At 43.7% G+C, this 27,018-nt stretch overlaps 1 protein-coding gene across 3 annotated transcripts; it reads right to left on the reverse strand.

Annotated features, from left to right (window-relative positions):
* Window positions 1-629: 629 nt before the first annotated feature.
* Window positions 630-27,018, reverse strand: FAM241B (family with sequence similarity 241 member B). Of its 3 annotated transcripts, none has more exons than XM_030204907.1 (3): window positions 26,944-27,018; window positions 13,634-13,757; window positions 630-1,100 (listed from the first exon to the last, which is right to left on the reverse strand). In XM_030204907.1, the coding sequence occupies exons 2-3, from the start codon at window positions 13,721-13,723 to the stop codon at window positions 840-842; spliced, it is 351 nt and encodes a 116-aa protein (XP_030060767.1). In that variant the 5' UTR covers window positions 13,724-13,757; window positions 26,944-27,018; the 3' UTR covers window positions 630-839. The 3 variants fall into 3 exon arrangements, with proteins under 3 accessions (XP_030060767.1, XP_030060770.1, XP_030060769.1); XM_030204910.1 differs by lacking the exon at window positions 26,944-27,018 and adding an exon at window positions 26,772-26,825; XM_030204909.1 differs by lacking the exon at window positions 26,944-27,018 and adding an exon at window positions 13,921-13,957.

Consider the following 27,018-nt stretch of genomic DNA (forward strand, 5'->3'; position numbering starts at 1 on the left):
CCCTCCATGTCTTCAGCATTCGTTTTTGGAAGTTATTAAAATGGAAAAGATCATGTAATCATCTTAGCATCTGATGTTTGTGGCCAGCTCTAAACCTTGGTAGATTTATAAATGGAAAAAAAGGGGTTGGGACGCTCTGGAGGAGGCACCGTGTAAATGTAAAATCTATACACGTGTCAATATTCAACTGCTACACATGTAGATTATATATTTAGCTATGCTGCCAGAAAAGTGGGTATAATGGAATGTCTACTTTGAATGTTCCACTTACACCTATATATTTAGCAGTGCTGCCTAAATGGACAGCGTCGTTGAGTATATGTAAAAATTGAAATGTCTACAATAAGTAATTTCTTATTCCCTTCCTATCCAGATAAATATTGGACTCAACCAATATATAGGTGATATGAGATCTCCCAGCCATGGTCTCCTGCCTTCAATATCTATAGCTATTCTGTTCTGAAAGCCCACTGCTACTGATAAATCAATGAAATCTGATTATTATAAAAGGAATATTTGAATATTTCTTTTATCCCTTTGTGCCCTCCCTCTACTATAGAGCTGAACAGTCGACACTAAACAGAGCTCCAAGTGAGTAAAACCCTATGATAATTCAGCCAACGGTTGGATTTTTTTTTAACGGTCATATACCACACTTGTCAATTATGGCTTTTATCACCTATACCTCCATCCTCCTACCCCACCAACCTATCTAAAATTCACACACTCACACTAATACAGATTCTGACACGCACATCCTTTCATACACACACGCAAAATACATATCAGGAGGCTTGCATGGGCCCTCGCCTGTCTAGCATCACCAGTTTGGGCGCTTGTCATCGTTGGCTGAGGTGTGATATCACGTAAATGAGGCCCACCAGCAGCAGACCTCGCACACCCATTATCATTATGAGGAAGAGCAGGACGATAGACATGACTGGCTCCACCACCTGATTCCCAAAATTCCAGCGTGGGAAACCCATGTTAACCAGTTGTTGATTGAGTTCTGAGAATGGCGAGCGACCCTCTGGCCTGGCTCCTGGCTCTTGGGGCTGTTGTGGAGGTGCCCCCACATTCTGTGCTGTATTATAAATAACCTGTGGAGATGAGGAGAAGAAAAAAAGAGAAAAGTGCAAAGTTATCAACCTTTGAAGATGAACTCTTTCAAGATGAGCAGTGAAACAGAAAGTAATGCAAGGTCTCACATATTTTTAAATGTTTACAAAAGTTAATATTCAGCTTTTATGGTGACATAATGAAGGTAAATCAGCATATTCCATTAATAGTGATGCAAAGTATATTCCTTGGATTTAAAGTCCTAACTTATGCAGCTGAGCCTTTCAGCTTCTTCTTTTTTTTTTTTAAACCATTTTCCTCATTTTATCGTGACTGCACTTCAGTTATTAAGTCAAACTTGATCCTGCTATGATCATTGTTTCCCAGTGGACCCAACACCATTACCTCTTGTACTAAGTTCTGCATTCCACTAAGGACTAGATCTAAAACAGCTCCACCTCTTGTCAGTTCCTGGACCAGTTGCTCCAAAAAGCAATCATTACATCTAGGAATTTTACCTCCCTAGTGCTCCCTGAAGTGGTATTTAACCAGTTAATATTGGGGTAATTGAAATCATCTCTTATTATACTGTTGCCAAATTTGCTAGCTTTTCTAATTTCTGTTAACGTATCTTCATCCATCTGATCATTCTGGCCTGGCGGACGGTAGTATAGCCCTAAATATGGATAGAAATTCCATGTGTGAAGGGAAAGAATATATATTTAGGGCTATACTACCGTCCGCCAGGCCAGAATGATCAGATGGATGAAGATACGTTAACAGAAATTAGAAAAGCTAGCAAATTTGGCAACAGTATAATAAGAGATGATTTCAATTACCCCAATATTAACTGGTTAAATACCACTTCAGGGAGCACTAGGGAGGTAAAATTCCTAGATGTAATGATTGCTTTTTGGAGCAACTGGTCCAGAAACTGACAAGAGGTGGAGGATTCCATGTTGCTGTGTCATGTAAAATTTTTCAATTGTTTGACTTAATTCCCTCTTTAACATACAGTGCAACCCCCCTCCAATTTGATCTACCCTATCACTGTGATATAATTTACACCCTGGTAACACAGTGTCCCATTGATTGTCCTCCTTCCACCAGGTCTCTGAGATACTTATTATACTATATACTCTAACTCTCCTATCATATATGTTTTAGGCTTCTGCATTTGAAGTGTGTTTTATCCTTGCACTACAAGCTGCTTAGAAGTAGACAGGGATAATTTGCAACCTTTGGTCTGTGGAGGAGTAGCCTAGTGGTTCATCCAACAGACTTTGATCCTGGGGAACAGGGTTCAATTCTCACTGCAGTTCCTTGTGACTCTTGGCAAGTCACTTAACCCTTCATTGCCCCAGGTACAAATAAGTACCTGTATATACTATGTGAACCACTTTGAATGTAGTTGCAAAAACCACACAAAGGCAGTATATCAAGTCCCATTCCCTCCTTAAACACTCCTGGCTTTTTTTCACCTTTGTTGAAACCTTTCTATTGGGATTCCCTAAATGTCCTGTTATAATACTATCCTTCAAGGATACCTCATTATGAACCAAGCACTCCTGAGTGACTGTCGACTCCCCCCCCCCCATCCTAATTTAAAAGCTGCTTTTTAAATGTTAGTGCCAGCAGCCTGTTCCTATCCAAAGCCTACCTCCCCCCCACATATACCCCAAACTCTCATTATTCTACTCCCACCTCCTATTCATATTCTCATAGCTCTCGCTCTTACCCTACCCAGGCACACATCCCCAACATAACCATGCTATACAGATTCAGCTTACTCTGCCTTCCCACCGTAAGGCACATCTCCCAGCAAGGCCGTCTCAAGGCATGAGCCAGAGGAGGCAGTGGCTCAGGGTACCAAAAGTCTGCCTCACCAACAACTCTGCAGTGGCTGCCTCACTTCGCTTCTCAGCTATCAGCATTGTCGTCTTCACATTCTCCTCTGCCCCCTGACCCACACCTGCAACCACAGCCAGCCTTCCCCCCCCCCCCCCCCCCCAATCTCCTCAAATCTGCATCTGTGGAGCGGAATAAAGAAACAGTAAATGTGAGACATTTGAGTGCTTCTAAGACCCTGCTGGTTCCAAGTTCATTATAATTTGATATACCGCACCATCGGAGACCTCCTGAGCGGTGTACATCAATAATCAAACAGAAAAGGAAGGAACTACAAAATAAATAGGAAAGGCAAAAGTTGAGCAAAATATCATCAAAAGATAAGGACAGTAGCAAACATTTTACAAAAACACATACTCATACATCAGCTCATGGCCACAAATATACAGACAACAGAGGCCTGGGAAGCTGCACCAAATGCAGTGAACAGTTAAGCCGGAAAAGCTGAAGTAAATAAAATGGTTCTCCCTTTCTGATATCAAAGATGCGCCAGAGGTTTGTGTCAGAGGGGGTGGGAGTGACTGGGCCTTTCAAGCATGCAAGAGTCTCAAAGGCCCTATATTTAACGTTTCTTGCTTTGCTGGTAGAAGCTGCAGAGTTATGGAGGTGCAGGAGACTGGTGGCATCCCCAGAAGCGACAGCATGGGTTGCTGGTCCAGGTGTACGGGGGGGGGGGGGGGGGGGGGGGTGTCAGGGAGATGGAAGATATGAGGAGATATATGTAGATGTAGGGCACATCCTGGGATTGGGTTATTGCATACAGAGATGAAAGGGAGATATTGGACAAAAGGACATAGGGATATGGAGGGAAGATGCTAGACACAGGAGCTGAGAGCTGTGGTAGCCATAAGACAATTTCTGGGTGGCCAACAGGTAGGACGGCTGGGCACTAGGGTTGCCAAATTTTTGAAATCGAAAAACCCGCCATCTAATGGTCCCTGCCACACCCTTATCCCATCCCCAATACCGGCAGCAAGGGTTGCAGTGCAAGCTTCAATGTGTGCAGGCCACATTGAGGTCTACGGGAAGTACAAGAGATTGCACTCTTCAATTGCCATTGAGCTACAGTGCCCTAACACACATATGCATCCCCCATATGGCATTAAAGCCAAATAAATTCTGAATCCACAGAACACTCTGGTCCTCCCCCAATAATGAATGCAGCGCAGAACTAGGACATTTCCCCGTAAGAAACTCATCATTCAAAGAAATTTATGATTCTATTGTAATCTCAGTAACAGCAATATAAACCCTCTCAGTACTGGCATATCACGAAGTAATGCGAAAATTTATATATATATAAAAAAAAGTCACCTACTACAATAGTACTAACTTCCAAAACAAAGATCCTACCCCTGAAAAGTACCCTAAATATTTCAGTGGGACCCTAAAATACTATAACACCTCAGGAAAACTGAACCAGTCAAATTACTACAGAATGTTATGTAGAAAATTCACACTAACGGAATACCTGGCCTCGGTCACACACACAGAATACAAACACCAAATACAAAATAACTGACCACAAACTAGAAACAGAAATTAAACCAAAAGCCCAAGAAGCCGAACCTTGTGTGTAGAACATCACCAGAAAAATAAAGAGATTCATTGCCTCCAGTACTGTACAAAACAAAGATAGCACATGTCAGGGATAGTGTTAAGGGGGGGGGGGGGGGACTAGGAAAATTGCCCTTGGCCCCCTGGTAGGGTTGCCAACTTTTTGACAATGAAAAACCCAACACCTGCCCTGCCCATGTGTCACCCTTTCTCATGCCTACTGTTGCATCCAAGGAGGTTTAATAAGACAGGAGATGCACTGACGTCAGAAGGCTGAAGCTGGTTCCCCCAGCAGCTGCCATCTTGGTAAGTCCAAAACAAACCATCAGCTGCTGCATCCACGTTGTCATTGTTTATTGTTGTTTTATGTCAGTTACTAGTAAAAAAAGGCCCGTTTCGTAAACAAATGAAACGGGCGCTAGCAAGGCTATAGAGAGAGAGTGTGTATATGTATGTGTGTGTGACACAGAGAAAGTGTGTGTGTGTGTCTCTGTGTGAAAGAGAGTGTGCACAGGTAGGGTGAAAATGAAGAGACAGCAGTGAAATTTTACATAGGACAGCTGAACCATTTGAGGCGTGTTTGTGTGTCTGTGTGAGAGAGTGTGTATATGTGTGTGGGTGCGTGTGTGTGTGAGATACAGACAGTGAAAGTGTGTGTGTGTGCGTGTGTGTGAAAGTGAGTGTGAAAGGGTAGGGTCAAAATGAAGAGATAGCATTATAACTGTACATAGCACAGCACAAACATCTGAGGCAATTCTTGCCTTATCTCCCCTGCTGCCCCCTCCATACCCAACAATTCGTTCCTTGTCTTCCATCCCCTCTGTGTCCCGTGTGTATGTGTGTGTGAGAGAGAGAGAGAGAGGTGCTAGCAGTCCCTGTGATAGTGGCAGGTCAGTTGCTCATTATAGCCAGTTAAGAATAAGAGTGTGTGTGTATGTGCTGGTTTTTTTCCTTCCCTCATATGCCCTCCGTGTCCGTTGTTTGTGTGGAGAGCAGAGATCTATATGGTCCTTTTAGCGTTGCTGTTGACGTCGCGTAGCAACTGTTGCTGCTGGTTTTCATTGTTCCACGATGTGTCTTATGTCACTTTCCGTCGCTTAGTAACGGGTTCGCGATGCGATTGGTTGTGTCATTGCTCCGCCCTTGACGTCATGACGTTTTACATGGGGGGCGGGGCCAACACTCATGGGCGAAATCCTGGTTTCACCACCATGCATTTAGAACGTTGGGACTTGTGGAGGCTTCAGAACACTGGAGGTGCGTTTTATATAGAGAGATATTTGGAAATATGCTGACATGCAGCTTACAGATGTAGCATAAATGGGTGTATAACAGAGGTGCTGGAAACAACATACAGCAAAGTTTGAAGGGACTTGATGGATCTGAAGCCTCTATGCCTTTTTCTTCTTTCAATCCAGTAAGACCAGCTGACTTTACATTTCAGGAAATCTGCAAAGTACTTATCTCTCTTGGACAGAATTTGACACAGTAGTTAATACAAAACAGGATTAAAATTTTAACCTTGGAAACAAGAATTGAAAGGAGGCTCAATTGATGGTTATGAAAAATCGATTTAAAAATCTTGAAACTAAGATAAGGTGGAGAATCTCGATAATGTTATATAGTTAAGGACAATTTAAATTTGGAGTCTAAATTTGACAACTTAAAGAATATTGTGTGACACAGAAATTTCTTGTAATTGATACATTTTCCAAGAGAACCAGAAATTTCTGCTCAAAGTGTTTAAACAGTATATGACAGAAGTTCTTCATGTTTCAATATAGTCTATGCCACCAGTAGCAACAGTTTTTTTTATTTACCATTTTTTAAAGAAAAAAGCTGGTGTAGGCAGTAAGGATAAAACATCACTGATTTCTGAGGACAGTTTAGAGCGTGCTGCCTTTCTGGGGTCTTCTACGGAAGAAACTGCAATACCCTCAACACTGCTAGTTACTTCGAAATTGGACCCAGATAGAGACTGGCTAAATGTGAGGATGTTTCCTGATGTTACCTAGGATTCTTAAGAAGTCAACAATTTCAATTCTTGTGTTAGCTATAGAGAGGGGCCTGGCTAGATTAATATCTATTCCCTGTGAAAAGATGAAAGGTCTTCATTTTATTTGGACTTAGTTTAATTTGTGATGGTGGTTGGGAGGCGGGGATAGTGCTGGGCAGACTTATACGGCCTGTGCCCTGAAGAGGACAGGTACAAATCAAGGTAGGGTATACACAAAAAGTAGCACATATGATTTATCTTGTTAGGCAGACTGGATGGATCGTGCAGGTCTTTTTCTGCTGTCATCTACTATGTTACTATGATCTAGCAACCAGCTTCAATTATTGAGTTTGTTATTAAGAGCTAATATTATTTGCAATTATGAAGGATCCAGACTAGTCAAACTTTGTCATCTGTGTATATGAATAAAGTTAGATCCAGTGTCTGCACTGATCCAGCCAGGGTGAGGACAAAGATGTTAAATAGGATGGGTGCTAATATTCAGCCTTATGGGACCTCACAGGTAAGAGAGTAAAGCGGAGAGCGAGAGTCATGCTACAATAGAGTTAGATCTGTAACAGAATCATTATTCATGATTCTATTTCTAGAAGTCTGTTGAGTAATAGGATTGTGTACAATCCAAACCAAAAACAAAGCACTCAAGTATTCCACCCCCCCCCCCCCCCCCCCAAAATAAAACCTACAAGTTGCACAGGAGTGGAATAAGTCAACCACAATGTCCAAGACCACCAAAGTTTATTCTCTAAACAAATTGTGCTGACACAATAAACTCAACACGGGCCATGTTTTGACATACAAAGCCTTCGTCAAGGGTTCTTATAAGCCAGCAGACCAAGTATAAAAAAAGGTTGTCAAGGTCAAAACGCTGAAGAGAGTAATCTGACTCACAGCATACACCACACAGTGCATCTTCAAAGCTCCGTGGATGCGTGGTGTATGCTGTGAGTCACATTACTCTCTGTGGCGTTTTGACCTTGACAACCTTTTTTTTTATATTCGGTTTGCTGGCTTATAAGAAGCCCTGATGACGGCACTTTATGTTGAAACACGGCCTGTGTTGGGTTTATTGGGTCAGTACAACTTGTTTGAAGAATAAACTTTGGTCTTCTTGGACATTGCGGTTGGCTTATTCTACTCCTGTGCAGCTTAATAGGATTGTGTGTCAGCCTTACAGAGGTGACAATTTTAGTTGATCAACATTAGACAGGGTTTTGGAGCATTTTGTAGGATCTGATGTATGTCTATAACAGACCTGTGTCTGAGTATGTTTGAATGAGACCCTGCCTCTCCAGCTACAATAATTTTTTATGCCGTTTTAGTAACTTTCAATTATAGATAGATAGATAGATAGATAGATAGATAGATAGATAGATAGATAGATAGATAGATAGATAGATAGATAGATAGATATAGGAAACTTTCAAATACATAAAATAATCCTTTATCCTCCACTTTTTAAGGCACTGCCTATTCAACTGGAACAGCTTTAGACTTTTTACAGACGCACCATACATAGGAAGTCATAAGCGTTTGCTATTGTTTTTATGTAGAAATAACTTTATTCTCATCATAAGCAAAAATAAAGGCATATAGTGCAGCAATGAAATCCACAATACAGCAATGCAAATAAAGCAAGCTCTGGAGCATTGACAAAAAAACCCATTTTGAATATAACCCTGCCCCTTCACAGACTCCTCAAACTCCCCCTACATACCAATGAGGTTTAATAAATCAATAGAAACTGCAGAAGTTTGCTATTGTATTCAATAGTGTCTGCGAATGTTTTGGACATATCAATATGGCAGCAAGCTCCGACTACTGGCTTCAACCCAGATAATGGGCGAAGCATGCTCCTGCCATCTCCTGTCTGCAACGTCCTTGGTTGCATCCTTCTCCTGCCACGCCCCTCTACACTCAACTGTCTGCACTAGCATCATCATCTCGGAAAAATAAAAAATGCTATATGCACGTAAATTCTATGATTATTTCACAAACTTTACATAACAGAAACAGAGCTCCAGTAACCAAACCTTAAAAAAAAAACAAGCAAACAACAACAAAAAAACACAAACATGCACACACACATATTCCAGACCTATATAGAAAACCTGTCATAATAAAGCAGTTAATAAGCATGGGGCAGAGGTGTAGCCTTATGGATAGAGCAGCAGCTTGGGAATCAGAGGGCCCAAGTTCAAATCCCACAGTGGATTCTTGTGGCCTTAGGCAAGCCACTTTATCCTCCATTGGCTCAAAAGAGCCAGGGATGGCACTAGCAATCTCACCCCATTTAGGGCCTGCCATCAAAACCATTGCAGTTGCTCCATAAGCCTTTCAGCGCTTTCTGCTTGTGAGCAGCAGGGACTAGAGAGATAAACTATCCAGGACTCAAATAACAGAAACTCTACCTATAAAGAGGCAGCAGCACCCTAGAATACCAATATACTTCCTAATGGAAAAAAAAAACCCCAAAACAGAAGTCAGACTGATACAGAAGCTAAACATTAGGAAGAATACCACACCTTGGTCACATGCACAAAACAAAGCCAAACCCTCAACAAATATGAAAACAAGAAATCATATGAAAGCAAAAAACTCAACTGAAAACCTCAAGAAATCAGACTTTACATATACAGCAAATACTAGAGAAATAGAAACTGAAATGCAAGGTATCAGAGATGAATATTTCCAAAAGCTGACATATTCCAATCAATAAATTCAAAATAAAATATTTTTTTTCTATTTTTGTTGTCTGAGCATTTTATTTTTGAATTTCTTTTGGCCCCAGAGTCTCTTTTCTGCTTTTCAATTCTCTTGCTAAGGTCTCCTGTCAATTTCACATTTCTCCATGTTCACCATCCATCTTTCCTGTGTCCCTTATCCAGTGGTGTGCTGGTAAATTTTTAACAACAGGCTCTCCCCCCGGTCCACCTCTGTGCCCCCACACACCCCACAACAGGCTCTCTCCTCGGTCCATCTCTGCGCCCCCCCCCCCCCCACAACAGGCTCTCTCCCCGGTCCACCTCTGCGCGCCCCCCCCCCCCCCCCCACAACGGGCTGTCTCCCTGGTCCACCTCTGCACCCCCCCAAATTGCAGAGCTGGCTATAGCCGGGGAGAGAGCCTGGGAGGGGGGCAATGCATTACTCTCTCCAGAAAGACTGAGATTCTGTGGTACAAGGCAAGCCGGCTCTGCTCTTCTCCTCCTCCCCCGCCTGAGCTACAGGGTCCCAGTCTCTAAGTCCAGTACATACCTGAAGAAGGCAACGTGGTTGTCCAGTGGATTCTTCGGGGCAGGCAGAAAAGATCCCCAGTCTTTCCTGCCTGCCGCCGTCGCTGACTCTCCCACTGCGCTACTGCATCGCTCTTCAAAATGGCCGCCGAGACTTACAAGGGCAGCCTCCAAGACTTCAGCAGAAGTCTCAGCGGCCATTTTTAAAGAGCGATCTGGCAGCGGGGGAGGGTCAGCGCCGGCAGGCAAGACTGGGGATCTTTCCTGCCTGCCCAGAAGAATCCACTGGATAACCAGGGTGGTTGCCTTCTTCAGGTATGTACACTGGACTCGGAGCCTGGGACCCTGTAGCTCAGGGGAGTGAGGGAGGAGAGCCGGCTCGTCCTGAAGAACAACCGGCTTGCAAGATGGTAAAAAATTTAACAACCGGCTCTTGCGAGCTGGCTGCAGCACACCACTGCCCTTATCTGTCCTGTCCAGAGTCTCCCCTCTATGTCCCCATCTCTATCCTCTCCCCATGTTCAGCATCTTTCCTCTCAGTGTACCTATCCCTTCCCCTTGTCTAGCAATGCTTCTCAGTGTCCCTTGTCTAGCTTATCCCGTCTCTCTTTCTCTCCTTCCACTGCCCCAATCGAGGACCAGCATCTCTTCCCCTCTCCAGTGGCGTTCCTAGGGGGGCTGACACCCGGGGCGGATTGCTGATGCGCCCCGCCCCCGGTGCAGCGCGACCCCCACCCCGGCGAAAAAGCCCCTCCCCCGGGTGCACGCCACTGGGGGGGGGGGTGCCGTGCGCCGGTCAGCTTTGTTCGTTTCCATGCTCCCTCTGCCCCAGAAAAGGAAGTAACCTGTTCTGGGGCAGAGGGAGCATGGAAACAAACGAAGCTGACCGGCGCGCAGCACCCTCCCCAGCGGCGTGCACCCGGGGCAGACCGCCCCCACCTTGGTACGCCGCTGCCCCTCTCTCCCCTACACAGTTCAGCATCTCTCCCCTCCTTTTTCTTCCCTCATACCCCAAGTCTGGTCTTCTCCTCGTTTTTCCTTCACTCCCTCCCCCCATGGGTTCAGCATCTCTCTCCCTTTCTTCCCCTCTCCCCTCCCTCTCATCTCTTGATTTTTTGCCATCTTTGGGCCAAGCGTATAAGCTACCATACAGGCACTGAATATTGGCACCTACACATGCAGAGAATATGTGATCTTGGTGAAGTCCCTGGGTTGACCCTTCCACACCCCATTTTCCTCACTTATAAAGCTATATGTGTACTTCCTGCCAGAAAGGTATTTGGACACTTGGTTCTATGCTAAATGTCCACTTGTCTTTTGAAAACTAACCCCTATATAGCCTAGAAATATGCGGCTCTCTTTTTCCCTAATCAGTGTTGTGAACAAGTAGACCTGAGGAGGCCCCCCCCCCCAATTTTGAGTGCCTCAGGCAGTAGATTGCCTTGAACTGCCACTGAGTCCTGATAGCAATGCGAACCAGTTGGTTCAGACTGCAAAACTGGCTTCAAAATGGGGGGGGGGGGGGGTGGCTGCAAAACTGGCTTCAAAATGGGGGGGGGGGGGGTCGGGTGGCCCAAAACAGAAGTTGGAAAGGTGGCTCAGGACACCTCAACTCCTTGAGCTAGCCCCATCTCCCAGCTTACTCAAACCCCTCTTCTCCCTTGGCACATCTGCGTGCCAATTTGCTCTGCCCCCCCCCCCCCCCCATACACCTCAATCACATGTGGTAAGATATGGCGGTGAGCAGCTACACTTTGGGCCATATCATCTTCCTGGGCCTGACTGATAATTTGAACTGCATGAGACTTCATACAGCCATATAGTTCAAATCAGCAGTTAGGCCCAGGATAGCAGAAGAGGAAGATAAGGCCCAAAGTGCAGCCATTCATTGCCTCGGTTTGCTGCACAATTGCTGCTGGGAAGGGAGAGGAGCCACTGCTTCTGCCTACTGCTGATTATTGTGTATAGCTGACGCTAAGGAATGTGCAGTTGTGCAGACGTCTCCCAGAAGTACCGACTGCAGCCTAGTAGCATTCAACCTTTATTTAACTGGAATGAGTTGAGGAGAATTAGAAAATGTAGTGCTGCTTTAAGGAAGCATCAATTTTCATTAATAGCGAAATGGATTATTTCAGATTTTGTGGTACAAATGCACGTGACCAATCAAACATTTGCACTATATTCAAGTCTACCTTTTAAAAAACAAGTAGAGAAAGTATACAGAACATAGCTCAGGAATTCTTTCCAACCTTTTGTGTCTGTGTGTCTATGTGTGCATCTCTGACCTAGAGAGGAGAGGGAAGGGTGTGAAGCAGCAAGTTGAAAAAAATATTAAAATGAAAATAAGTGTGGTAATGGGTCAAAGGATGGATTTTACAGTGTAACAACAGGGTGTTGCTGACTCACGGCAACAGAGACTAGCTGGCAGTATACACAGTAACCAATCCGAATGCTATACGTTTCAGTCAGTGGGTTTCACAATAAAGAAAATTAAAAATAAACATTTGAATCACTAAGAGACAGCCCATCAAGGATAGGGGTTTGGTAGCATTGGAAGGGGATACATGGTAGGGAAACATGAAGAGCATGGCTCACGGAATTATTTCCAAGGCTTGTGTATGTGTGAACCTGCCCATGTCTGTGTCTATATCTGCACCTGTGAGTGGGACAGTACAGAATAAGGGAGAGGCAATTTGTGAGGAGCAATTTCCTAGCAGCTATATTCCACTGTATCAAAGTTTCTATGTTGCACAAGCTGGAACTGTTTCTCCCACAGAAATGCACTGGGCCAGTTTTTTTGGGACACTTATTTCTATGGAAACATCAGGAACAGCAAACAGGAGGAACCTCTACGTTGACCAAACCAAACAAACAAGGGTAGAGACTGACTAAAAGACAAATCCAACTCAGGAAACAGTGCTTGAAAGACGCTTTATTTGCTGCTTGGTCAAACATTAGCCCAATCTGGTCCATTTTTGAACTCAGTATGTCTTTTCACAAGTATGCCCCCACACTAAATTTGGTCATATTCTGTTAAATTTCAGACAATTATTCTGGCCCCAGAGAAACCCCTTATGCATAAATTTCTTTCCAACATCCGTTGAGTTGGAAAGAATAAAAAGCAACATAATTTAATATGCTGCCAAGCAACTGCCACAGAATTTGCAAACTCTTTCCACAGTAAACCAGGGGTTGTGGTTACACCTCTGACCTATTTTATATTCGTGTATTTTGTGTGATTGTTTTTGTAAAATTGCTTTTGATGTAATTTTGTGTATCAGGTTTCTTCATAATTGCTCAAACAAAAATATTTAATAAAACATGTCTACATTATACTGCTGCTCAAGTACAATTTATTCCCAAATTTTCCCATTTCTTCCCCTCCATTAAAATTGCATCTTACCATCCTTACACTGCTAAGCAGAAATATTTATTTGATATGCTGCAGCATACTGAACTATACTTTTAGTATATCCCTATTTATACTATAGCTTTATGCACTTTGCTTAATGTGTAGTCTAACTTGATGCAACTCACTTTGAGCTTGCTTGATGTTAAAGTATAGAATAATGAGAATGATCTAAGCACACTGTGGAAGGCTACGTTGGTGAGAGGGGAGATAAAGAAATATATTGTCTCTGCCAGATATTATTTTATTGCCTAAGGCAAATGACATTTTATTAAAACATTTATTCCTTTGGACTCTAACCCATTATACAGCAAGTGGTCCAAGCACCAGTTACAGGAGGAAAAAAACTGCCCAGTGGTTGCATTTGAGGCCTGGTTATTATGTAACTGATCAGCATCCTGAGCTAATATGATTGACGAGTGTTTTTGTCCATTACACACTGGTCCTTCTTACCTGTCGTGGGGTATTGTCCCGGTACTGAGCTGCCCTAACTCGTGGGTCATCATTTTGGACAATATCACCATTGGCCAAAATCCACACCATCTTCAACAGTTTTTCTTCTTTCTTCCTTTCACACCTGGAATAAATCAAATGCTGGCTTCAGAGTGATGTTCATTCCTGTCACGATATGCACAAAGCAATCCCACTTGGAAACACTATTCCTGAGAGTATCGAAGCTCAATTTTGTCCCATCAGGCAGTCAGAGACCTTGTATGAAATGGTTTTATTTATATACGTACTTATCTAGTGTCCTAAAAAACAACAGTCTTTGCCATGATGCTATTAGGACGAGAAAAACAAGAATGCTCATTACAGTATTGCAGTCCGATTCGGCCTAACATTTTTCGATTCAGTTCCTTAAGGCTCCTATCAATAAACAGAAAATAAAATACATTTTTCTACCTTTGCTGTCTGGTCTTAATTTTTGTAATCGTATCTTTAGTTTCCATTTTCCTCTGTCTTCTCTTAACTCTTTTGGAAGGGTCTCCTGGTCCATTTGGCATTTCTTCTCTGTCCACGTCCATCACTCAACTCACCTCTGTGTCCCTGCCCTTATCTTAAAGCCATGTTGAGCATCTCCCCTCTTTTTCTTCTTGCCCTGTCCAGCAACACCCCTCAGGGGCCCTTCCCTCCTCCCCGTGTCCAGCATCGCATCTCTATGTGTCTATCCCTCCTCATGTTCAATTTATCTCCTTATTCCTCCTTCCCCCTCCACTTTTTTCTTTTCTCCCCCAGGACCAGCATCTCCCTTCCTTCTCCCTTATCCTCCCCTCCACCTTCCATCCAGCATCTGCCCTCCTCCTCCCCACCTTTCCACCCAGTGTCTGCCCACCTTCTCTCTCCCCTTGAATCGTGTCTACCCTCCTTCTCTGCCCCCTTTCCATCTAGCCTCTGCCCTCTCCCCCCCCCACCTCTTCCATCCAGTCACCATCCCATCTCTCCCCCAATCTAGCATCTGTTAGATGTTAGGTGTTTAGCTTCTTCTGCCGCTGCTTCTGCTGTAGAGAAGCAACAGCAGGGGTAAGAGGGGGAACAGAAACACCATGAGGCCATATTCTCCATTGGTACGGCTGTCGGTTCCACTCTCTTGATGTCACTGGATACTTGGAATGCCCTCCTGCGGGAGGTGGTGGAGATGAAAACAGTAACGGAATTCAAAAATGCGTGGAATAAACATAAAGGAATCCTGTTCAGAAGCAATGGATCAACAGAAGCTTAGCGGAGATTGGGTGGCAGAGCCGGTGGTGGGAGGCGGGGCTAGTGCTGAGCAGACTTCAACGGTCTGTGCCCTGAAAATGGCAGATACAAATCAAAGTCAGGTATACACATAAAGCAGCACATATGAGTTTATCTTGTTGGGCAGACTGGATGGACCGTACAGGTCTTTCTCTGCCGTCATCTACTATTTTACTATGTTCCTGTTCTGGGGCAGAGCCGGCAGCTTGCACCAATACAGAGACAGGCCCGTGGTGAGTTTACCTTCTTTTTTCACAGTTGCTGCTGTTTTAGAGAAGCAGCAAAGTGGCTTGGGTGATGGTGGGAGGGAGGGAGGTGGGGATGTCGTGAATCGGGACTCCCGATTTTTTGTAAAACGAAATAGATTTGAATCATGAATTGGTCAGCACTACATTACAGAGCTAACTGGAGAGTCTGACAAAAGAAATGTAGCGGTAATAGTCAGTCCAAGGTGGTCAGTGTTTTTTAAGCTGCTGTCACGGCCTGAATTGAGCCCAGATATTCAATGTTAGCCCATGTACGGGCACCAACACTGAATATCCAGGTTACAATGGCCACCTGGAAGCTAACCACATACTGGTCAGGCCGATATACAGTTAACTTGGTGGATTAAATTAGAACAGTCTTTTTGCTGACTAAACTTTATATGTTTATGTAACTGATTAGCGGATTGAATATCACCGCTAAGGGGGGAATTTAACAATGTGGGCTACAGTTAAGATGGGTTATTTTGCCATTGTAGCACAGGGTCCCATTTTATGCAATCAGATCCTGTGCTAAAATAGAATGGCTGTTAAAATAACCCGGTTTCATGGTAGCCCACATTGATAACTGCCCCCACCCCCACCCCAACTGCTTAAGTACCGGCTGAGCCCAAGCTTCGCCCAGAGACCGCCCTGCCATTAATTGGACAGTGCATGGTGATCAGAGCCAATCTCAGTTAAATGTCACTGAATATCAGTGACCAGGGTGCTGAGTGCCATTTAACCGGGCAGAAGTCTCTCTTGCCCAGTTAAATTGCTTAAGTATTGAGGCCTATGTTTTCAGTTTACCATACTTTTGAAGGTAGTCAAAATGGATGATTTCTGGTTATTAGGGTGAGATGGTTCTATAGAAAGATTGTAGGTGGGTGGGGAATGTGTGAAGGTGGCGGGAATGGGAGGAGAGAGACATGAAAGAAAGAAGTTGAATCATTAAAACTCATTTATACACCAAGATGTAATTGGGAACCAGCACCAATCACCAAGGCGAGGTGAAGCATGAAAATGAAGGGACAGAGGAGAGAGGATATGAGCTGCTGAATTTTAAAGAGCCTGGAGGTGGTGGAAAGCAGAATAATGAATGCAGGAGACAAACAATTTGGAGAAGGTGACAGCAGGCACAGAATGCTGAAAGGAGAGCACTTAGAGTAGGTTGTATTGCTGGTAGCTTAGAAATCAAAAAGAATAGGAGCAGAGTCAGAGGATTCTTGGGTTCCTTCTAGAGCAGTGATTTTCAGCCTGTTTCATCTCATGGCACACTAACAAGGCATTAAAATTGTCAAGGTACATCATCCCACAAATATTCCACATAACCTCCCCACTACCACCACCACTTTTAACGCAATATCTTCCCTCTCTCTCCCCTTTTCACAACCCATCTCCTCTCTCTCTCTTTCTCTCCACCCCCACTCTTGTAGCCAATCGTCTTCCCTCTCCCCCCCTCACATATTTGTAGCATAGCATCTCCCCATCCCCTTTCTTCCCTACCCCTATCTTTTTCTTCTCCTTCTCCTCCTAGTAGGTATCTCCCCCCCCCCCCCCCCCTCCCATTCTTTTCCTCCTCCCATTGTCAGCATGTGAAAATGAATGACTAGGGACACAAACATACACTTATTTATTCAATATCACAATTCCTCGTGCACAGCCACAAAACAGCCTTTTAGGATGGATAGTGATCACAATAAGCTCTTTTATTATCGACATGATAGAGATAAGAGTTTTCAGTTTTGGAACAGTATAAGTCATCACAAGAACAAAGTATAAGAAAACCAACGGGCTGCATTAGGGTCTTATAGCCCATTTATGTTTAAACAAAAGAGATCTGCATGAAAAAAATATCTATTTTTACTTTGACTTATAAAACCACTTGCCCCTGAAACAAGTTCAAAACAGAATAATCCATTTGTATATCTAAAAGGTAAACTTCTACAAAACAGATGAAGATGTGATTCCATGTGCCCCAACGAAAAGGAGTGGAGGTGTGGCCTAGTGGTGGACTTTAGTCCTGAGGAACTGAGTTCGATTCCCACTTCAGGCACAGGCAGCTCCTTGTGACTCTGGGCAAGTCACTTAACCCTCCATTGCCCCATGTAAGCTGCATTGAGCCTGCCATGAGTGGGAAAGTGCAGGGTACAAATGTAACAAAAAAAATAAAAGAGAGTTTAATTCTACTTCCATTTAATTTGAATATATTCCATCATCTTTATAACACCAGGCTTCCCAAAGCAGATTACAACAATATTTAAGATGAACCTATCAGGAAACAGAATATCCTCACTGAAATCTGGCCACCTGTATTGTATAGAAGAGCAGTGAAGAAAAATGAGCACAAACTACAGAGTTTATAATTGCTGTTTCTCTACCAGCTACAATCATTTTTGAAGCTCTATTAGTGATATTCAGTTGTTATTTCTTTTCTCCTCCACCTTTTAAAGCACTGCCTATCCAAATGAAACAGCTTTAGACTTGTTACAGATGGACCAACAATAAAGAATGACAACGTGGATGCAGCAGCTAATAAGGTTTGCTTGCTTTTGTTTTGTGTATGGCAATGACGGCTGTGCAGGGGAGTGGAAACAGAGATTAATCAAATTGGCTTCCTTGCATACAGTGGACTAGATAGGCTCACTTCCACTCCTGTCTATTAAACCTCCTTTTGAGACATGGACATTTCTTTCCATTCGAAAATCCCTGTTGGATGTCTTACTTTTGGACCCTCCTTAGTCCCGCCCAAAGCACACCCCTTTGCTATTTGGATGAACTGCAGTGTGAAATGTCCAAATTCTGACTTTCCAAAATCAGGATTTGGGTATTTTTAGAGCATTGACTTTTTAAGGCATTTTAAGACATCCATCTGCTTTGAAAATGAACACCTTAATCTCTAACTTTTTAATTTTCCTAAGAAGTCCTGGTTTCACTTCAATATATATTTAGGCAGTATTTACCGTAAATTCTGGACTATACAGTGGAAACTTTGCCACCTATCGAACAAATTTATTATATATAACATTCGAAGATTCTAATACAAGGAGAGCAGGCTCACCAGCCTAAGCAACCAATCAATAATTCAAATTTTGCAAATGTTATTGAATTTTGAAAACACCTCTGTTACACTATTAGCACTTTCATTAGACACTCTAAAGTCCATAGTCTGCTGCTGAGATAGACATGGGGAAGCCACTGTTTGCCCTAGGATTAGTAGAATGGAATGCTGATACAATCTGGGTTTCTGCCAGGTATTTTTTTATTTTATTTTTACTACATTTTTATTACCCTGCGCTTTCCCACTCATGGCAGGCTCAATGCGGCTTACATGGGGCAATGGAGGTAACTGTGACCAGTGGTGTTCCTAGAGGGGCTGACACCTGGGGCAGATCGCCGATGTGCCCCGCCCCCCGGGTGCAGCACCCCCCCCCCCCCCCGGTGCAGCGCGACCCCCCTTGGCGAAAGGACACCCCCCACCCCAGCGAAAGAAACCCTCCCCGGGTGCACGCCGCTGGTGGGGGGGGGGGGTGCAGCGCGCCGGTCGGCGTCGTTCGTTTCCATGCTCCCTCTGCCCCGGAACAGGTTACTTCCTGTTCCGGGGCAGAGGGAGCATGGAAACGAACGACGCTGACCGGCGTATGGCACCCCCCCAGCGGCGTGCACCCCGGGCGGACCGCCCCCACCACCCCCCACTTGGTATGCCACTGCTTGTGACCTGGCTTGGCCACTGCTGGAAGGAGCATACGGGGCTAGATAAACCATTGGTCTGACCCAGTATGGCTATTCTTATGTTAAATTTCTTTTGAAAAGATTTTTGCACCATATGGCAAATATTCTCTTTTTTTAAGCAAATATAACAATAAACCACAGTGCTAAGATAAAAGTAAATCTGCTTGACTAACAGGAAGATGGATCAACTCGGAAGGCAAACATCAGGAAAGGATATAGAAGGAACATTTCATTTACCAGCCATTTCCAGAGATGCTTAGTTTCTCATTAGGAGTGTATCAAACTAATTTGAAGTCTCTCAATCTCACACTCTTTGAGCCCCTTCTCTCACTCATTACAGCTACAGTGCTAGTGCATGGATTCTGATTACTCTGATGAGAGGACCAAAGCCAAGTAACCTAACCAGTAGGAAGAAATCTAAGCACACCTTCCTCTTTACTTAGCCTCCCCAGACTTATTCCTTTTCCCTGCATCTGAAACCTACACATATCCTCTTAGCTACTGAGCGGAGGGCACTTTTCAGTCAAGAAAATGTACACAACTGCTTAGTTCTCTGGACAAATTCCTTTGAAAACTGTCTCATATTGCATACTCTATATCTTTTCAGAAGCGCCAAAGAAAAGCAAATATCACTTTTATGCTGCTTTTGTTTCATTTGTCAAACAATATTACATTTGAATATTTCTAGATTTATATCCCAGATACGTTGTTGAAAAAAAATCACTTTATGATGGTTCACCCTTGGCATGTCTGCATTTCCTCTTTAAACTTACTTTGGTTTACACAGACCACCATTCTACATCATTAAAAAAGGAAATCTCTTTCCCCAAAAGATGCAACATTCATTTCATCCTAATTTTCGATCAACCACCTACATATCCCCAACAAAAGAAACTTGCTGTGCAAGATTATTTTTGAGGTTTAAAACCTCAATATTCCCAGATGTTTCAAGGAGCAGTTAAAGGGCATTTTTCGCTGAGTATTCGCCGTGAATTGTTTAGGGGCACAGTTTTTTCCTCAGGCTCCTATTTGTTGAAATATCAGCAGGCTTATCATATAGTCTGGGATTCTAAGCAATTAAACATTTTTCAAAACAAGAGACCTTCTGAGGCATCTCTTTAGCACAGTTTATATTCTGTCCTGCATTTGCATTGTTATATATAAAGTGATGTATCTGACCTATCAGTTTTCTTTTTCAATTTTTGGAATTCTTGTTTCTCCCCATATTGAGGTGAATTCTATAAATAGCACCTAAAACACCCATTGGCACTAAACCTCCCCCCCCCCCCCCCCATTTAAGCGGTATTCTATAAGCCGACCTACGGGCGAGATTTCCAGCTATCCTCCTCGCCGCCGCTCCCTCCCCCCTCCGTGCCAGGCCCCCTGCACTGACCTGACAGCGCCTCTCACCTCCGTGTGAAAGCGAGCTGCTGCCTGCAGTGCTTCCACACGGAGGTGAGAGGCGCTGTCAGGTCACTGCAGGGGGCCCGATACGGAGGGGGGCAGGAGCAGCAGCGGGGATGGGGGGGGAGGATGGAGGTTGGTGCGCGCGGTTTGTTTCCAGGCTCCAGCGGCAGCATCCGACAGTCTTCTTGATCTTTCCGCTGCTTTTGACACTGTCGATCACAGCATACTTCTCGATACCCTGTCCTCACTTGGATTCCAGGGCTCTGTCCTTTCCTGGTTCTCTTCCTACCTCTCCCTCCGCACCTTTAGTGTTCACTCTGGTGGATCCTCTTCTACTTCTATCCCTCTGCCTGTCGGCGTACCCCAGGGTTCTGTTCTTGGTCCCCTCCTCTTTTCTATCTACACTTCTTCCCTTGGTTCATTAATCTCATCCCATGGCTTTTCCTACCACCTCTATGCTGATGACTCCCAAATCTACCTTTCTACCCCTGATATCTCACCTTGCATCCAAACCAAAGTTTCAGCGTGCTTGTCTGACATTGCTGCCTGGATGTCTCAACGCCACCTGAAATTAAATATGACCAAAACCGAGCTTCTCATTTTCCCCCCCAAACCCACCTCCCCGCTCCCCCCATTTTCTATTTCTGTTGATGGCTCTCTCATTCTCCCTGTCTCCTCAGCTCGAAACCTTGGGGTCATCTTTGACTCTTCTCTCTCCTTCTCTGCTCATATCCAGCAGACCGCCAAGACCTGTCGTTTCTTTCTTTACAACATCCGTAAAATCCGCCCCTTTCTTTCCGAGCACTCTACCAAAACCCTCATCCACACCCTTGTCACCTCTCGTTTAGACTACTGCAATCTGCTTCTTGCTGGCCTCCCACTTAGTCACCTCTCCCCTCTCCAGTCAGTTCAAAACTCTGCTGCCCGTCTCATCTTCCGCCAGGGTCGCTTTACTCATACTACCCCTCTCCTCAAGACCCTTCACTGGCTCCCTATCCGTTTTCGCATCCTGTTCAAACTTCTTCTACTAACCTATAAATGTACTCACTCTGCTGCTCCCCAGTATCTCTCCACACTCGTCCTTCCCTACACCCCTTCCCGTGCACTCCGCTCCATGGATAAATCCTTCTTATCTGTTCCCTTCTCCACTACTGCCAACTCCAGACTTCGCGCCTTCTGTCTCGCTGCACCCTACGCCTGGAATAAACTTCCTGAGCCCCTACGTCTTGCCCCATCCTTGGCCATCTTTAAATCTAGACTGAAAACCCACCTCTTTGACATTGCTTTTGACTCGTAACCACTTGTAACCACTCGCCTCCACCTACCCCCTCCTCTCTTCCTTCCCGTTCACATTAATTGATTTGATTTGCTTACTTTATTTATTTTTTGTCTATTAGATTGTAAGCTCTTTGAGCAGGGACTGTCTTTCTTCTATGTTTGTACAGCGCTGCGTATGCCTTGTAGCGCTATAGAAATGCTAAATAGTAGTAGTAGTAGTGTTCCGCCCTTTGACATCATCACGTCTTGACGCGAGGACGGGACAGAGAGAGAAATCTCTACTGCGCATTTGCAGGTGAGTCGGTCACTTGCCATTTATATGTTTGATGCTTATGCAGAGAGCTTGCATGTAAATTTAAGCGCCTCCATTTGCACCCAATGAAAATGTGATGCAAATGCCTGCACCTAAATTTATGCATGGAGCACCAATATTCTATAATTACAAGCGTAACTGAAAATCACACCCCCAATCTGCCCCTGACCCTCCCATTTCAATGACCCATTTAGCAGGCTGTGGCTAAATGTATGCACATAGGCCCCAATTAAATTTAATTAGTGCCAGTAAGTTGCACTAATTGGCTCATTATTCTATTAAATTGCATGCGCAAATCGGGGGCGTGCCAAAATTTGCACACACAATTTTTGGCAACTTTTATAGAATCAGGGGGATTATGATCTAGGATGCTTTTGAATTTTCCTTTTTTATGGGGTTTTCTAATTTTTTGGTGTAAACAGATGTTACTTGAATCATTGTTTACATAATGTTATATATGAACATTTGGAAATCAAAGTTTAAACAAAAAAGGCAAATAAAACATTAGGAAGTATTCAAAAACGGAAAGTAAAACAGATTCTGTACAGATCTATGATACAGCTGCTTAATCCTGGTCACTGCAACTTAAATAAAAAAAGAGAACGAAGCATAAGTTGAAAAGGTACAGAGGAAGGCAACAAAAAAAGAAGCCTAAATGGTTCTCTTACATGGAAAAGCTCAACAGGTGTGGACTTTTCAGCTTGGAGAAGAGACAGGCTATAACAGAGGTTTACAAAACCATGAATGGTGTAGAACAAGTTAATAGGGAATCAATAAGAAGACTAGAAGAGATTCCATAAAACTAACCAGCAACAGATTTAAATCAAATGTTCAACAGTATGGAGAACCTGCTAAACAAAAAATGTGGTCAAAGGCTGGCAGTATAGCCAAGTTTAAAAAAATATAGTTTGGAAAAATTGTTTAAGAATCTGTCTTGTTAGCCAGACAGCTTTAAGACATTTCCACTTCATACTTCCGGAAGCAAGAAGTAGGGAATGGAGTTTCTTATTAAGATCTGCGCAGTCGTTCAAATGGCCTAGACTGGCATCTGTCAAGACAGCATGCTGCATTTGATGGACCACAAGCTTATCTCAGCACAGCACCTCTTGAAAATTCACCTTGAAGAATATATTGGACAGCAGCACCAAGACCTATGACTAGCTGTGCCAGTGAAAGCAAAAAATTTCAAAAGGAATAATACATTTAAAGCAAACTCCACTGGTTGTCCTGCCATGTTTCCCATAGCTTCGGCTTGTGGGAGCTGATTGGTGTATTCCTTTGTGGGTGTCCTATTTATTTGGAGGTGCCATTTTTGAAACTGTGTGCTGCAAGTTTGTTTTGAAGAAGACAAGTAAGTTTTGAATTAGACTCTGTATAAACTTAACCACCGGTCATTCAGGTTGCCGATGTATGTTTTGTGACATTTAGTATGTTTATTTTTAGAGCGCATCTGCTATCTCCCTTGAAAAAGCCAGAGGGAGAAACAGGTCCCCATTGGGAGTTATGTTATCAGCAGATCAAACAAGAAGCTAAGTCGTTCTATTTACTCATTTTTGTTTTTGTTCACATATCTGAATGAGCAAGATGTGATTTTTTTGAGTATTAAAAAAGTATAAAAATACATTTGTGGAGGTTTTTGGCCAATGATAACATAATGGCCCTTTTGAGTGCTGGGAGTACAAGTTCACTTGAGCACCCGGGGCTGTTGAGGTCTTTTCCTCCATTTTTTGTTTTTAAGGGAATCTATTATACTCTACAGTGGCTTGTTTGAAGGGATTTTGAAATTCTACAGAAGAGTTTTTCTGTTTTGAAGTGCCCAGCAAGATATGCCATGAGCTATGATGCGATACTACATATGTATGCATGATCTTCATTTATTTTTGCCATTTTCAGGGAATAGACCATAGAAGTCTGCCCAGCACGGGCCTTGTTCTCCAGTTACTGAAGTTGTCATCAAAGCCCCAATCCAGTCCTTTCAAACCTGTCAAGCCACGATCAGGGCACAGACCCTAGACATCTGCCCAGCACTGGCTTTGCATCCCAATTACTGGTGTTGTCACCTAATCACTGCTAAACTTGTTTGGTTCCATGTCTTCTATATAGGATTCCTTTGTGTTTATCCCACACTGCAGCATGTCTCTGGTGCCCTAAGAAGGTTGCTGGACATCAGATTATTATCTCTCTATATAAAAAGCAACACCAACGTTCTATGAAGCCTCCAGCCGGAAGTGTGAAGGGGGCGAGATATCCGGTTTCCCTATGAGTGTCTGCCCCGCCCTCTCTGTAACACAGTCAGTGAAGGAAAACAGCAGAGCACGAAATCAAATCGCTAGCTCTGTAACAGTGAAGGACTCAGAGGGGGGAGGGGAGAGAGGCCAGAGGGCAGGGACACACACACTCCCACATGCACACAGAAGAAAACATTGCTAGCCCCCGTTTCATTTGCATCAGAAACGGGGCTTTTTTACTAGTGTTACATAAAATATTCTACTAACCGACTCTGTGAGGCCACCTAGGGGTTCTAATCAGAGAGACAAAAACATATTTGCTATTCTTAGTTTGCGATGTCACAACACAGAGCCTAGTTTCAGAACATTATACTCACAATGCTATGGTACTCGTTTTAGAAGGTCTGTGTTTTAGACATGGAAATGGCAATTGGGGCAGTTTACAGGTGTTAATTTTTGAGAAGTGGGAGCAGTTTGCTGGGGCAAATTTTTTTTTTTTTTGGGGGGGGGTAGCTGTGCAGCTAGGGCAGTTGTGTGTGTAGCCTTTGGGGTAGCAGGGGAGTATTTTTTTGGATGTGCGGCAGTTAGCAGGGAGGGGGACAGTTGTGGAGGCAAGTTTTTGGGGATGGGGCAAGTTAGGAGGTGGTGGGGCAGTTGTAGGAAAGTAGTTTTTGTGGGTGGTGGGGCTGTTGCAGGGGTATTTTTGGGTGTAGAATAGTACAGTGAGGCAATTGAAGGAGAGATTTGGGGGTATGAAGAACTCTTTTTGGAAAAGTATTTGAAATATCTCTCTATATAAAAAGCAACACCAACGTTCTATGAAGCCTCCAGCCGGAAGTGTGAAGGGGGCGAGATATCCGGTTTCCCTATGAGTGTCTGCCCCGCCCTCTCTGTAACACAGTCAGTGAAGGAAAACAGCAGAGCACGAAATCAAATCGCTGGCTCTGTAACAGTGAAGGACTCAGAGGGGGGAGGGGAGAGAGGCCAGAGGGCAGGGACACACACACTCCCACATGCACACAGAAGAAAACATTGCTAGCCCCCGTTTCATTTGCATCAGAAACGGGGCTTTTTTACTAGTATTAAATAAATTATTCATATTAGTTCAATCGTACATTCAATATTCTGTCTCAAATTGTTACAACCAAATTTGATTTGAACTGATCATCAAGATAATATATTACCATTAGTTTCTATATCTAGTCAATATTTACTAAGTAACAAGAAAGAAATAACCTGCTTAAATCCAACTTTCCGGTGGAATATGAATTGTACAACCTATAAACATGGATTGAACGCCGCTGAAAAATCACACTATGCTACTATTTCAATTGTTTGGAACTCAACTGAAGATTTGACAAGGAGTAATAACTGCTGACATTCAGACCATTTACCTTTTAATATGTAAGCAATGAACTTTCCTCTTCATTTTTCTTACTGTTCTTTTGTTATACTGTTATATATTAATTTTCTGTTGTTAACATTTAAATTCAATAAATTGATTTTAAAAATTTGCAGATGAGATATTTTGAGGGATGATGTGGCATTGGTGTGCTAGTTTGAGGGTGGGATAGTTTGCAGGGCAGTGGTAAAGTTGCAGAGAGCAGTTTGTGGGGTTTTGGGTAAGTTTCAGAGAATAGTTTTTGAGAATGGAGTAGTTGTAGGGGTGTAATTTGGGGAGTCAGGGCAGTTGCAAGGGGCATTTTTGGGAGTGTGGCAGTTTGCAGGGTATTTGGAGGTACTTGTGGTTTGTGAGGAGATAATTGACAGATGTGGCAGCTTGCAGGGTGTTGGGTTATGGTGATAGTTTTAGGGGTTGGCAGCTGCTTGGGGGAGGTAGGGTGGTTGTTAACGGTAATGTCTGGGATGCTGCAGTTTTGGCAGCCGTATATTTTGGAGTGCCAGAAGAATAGAGAACAGGGATGGGTAGTTTGAAAGGAGAAACTCCATAACAGCTACATTCCACTGTATCTAAGTTTTTATGCTCAGCGAGGGTGGTAGACTTTTAAGCCACTCCAAAGAAGCATGTGGTACTTGTAACCCCTAATTCTAAACATTGAAATTAATGCTGCCAGATATCATGATGGAATTGTGAGAAATCCTGGACTAACTCAAATCTCCCTCCTGTATCTTTTTACCAGTTTTTCACACACCAAGTTTCAGTCCCATAGAAATGTACCACACCATTTGGTGGGGGCATATTTTTCTGGAACCTTGGGAGTTCAAAAGTGGGCAAAATTGGACCATGTATCTTTTTACAGGTCTTCCCAGGGTACCATGTTCCATCTTATTCCATTAATTTTTTTTGAAAGTTGCTGCCCCCGCACAAACGAGACATTCTCGACACCTTTTGCATAATTCTTTCCAACTTCCAAGATTGGAAATAATAATAATTAAAAAAAAAAAAAAAAGCTAATAATAGACTTGCTGGCATGAAATAGATCTTAAGGATGGACGGTGAAATACCAATCACCTACTTAAAGGATATGAAGGAAACTTTAGAAGGAGACGGCAGGACTTGAGTCTGCTACTGACTCTATTAAGATGCTACCCCACCCCAAACCAGATACGAACTGAAACCTGCACGGATTTAAACCAGAGAGCTAGGCAGAGACTAACACTTCCCAGCAGCCATGTTTCTGTCTCAACCTCACCCTTGCCCTGCATAACGCACTAGGGGATCTTCTCGGATCACATCATTCACGCCCACACACCCTACACAATGCATACAGCGTACGCCAGCCGCGCAGATTCTGCTTAGGTATAAGCCGAGATGTTTGGTTTGCTCGCATATACCGTGCTGATTACGTCATCGATGACACCCACCTGCTTAACTCTCTCCGCCGGCGCAGGCGAGGAATCCCCCACTAACGCTTCCAACAGAGACACTACACCAGCCAG

Source organism: Microcaecilia unicolor, chromosome 5 (assembly GCF_901765095.1).
Source record: "Microcaecilia unicolor chromosome 5, aMicUni1.1, whole genome shotgun sequence".
NCBI lineage: Eukaryota > Metazoa > Chordata > Amphibia > Gymnophiona > Siphonopidae > Microcaecilia > Microcaecilia unicolor.

What these genes read in the sequence shown, in the direction of transcription:
- FAM241B (XM_030204907.1), bottom strand. Translation starts at nt 13,723, where the DNA reads ATGGTGTGGATTTTGGCCAATGGTGATATTGTCCAAAATGATGACCCA. An exon ending in GGGACAATACCCCACGACAG is followed by an intron (nt 1,101 to 13,633) that starts GTAAGAAGGACC and finishes TCATCTCCACAG; the next exon opens with GTTATTTATAATACAGCACA.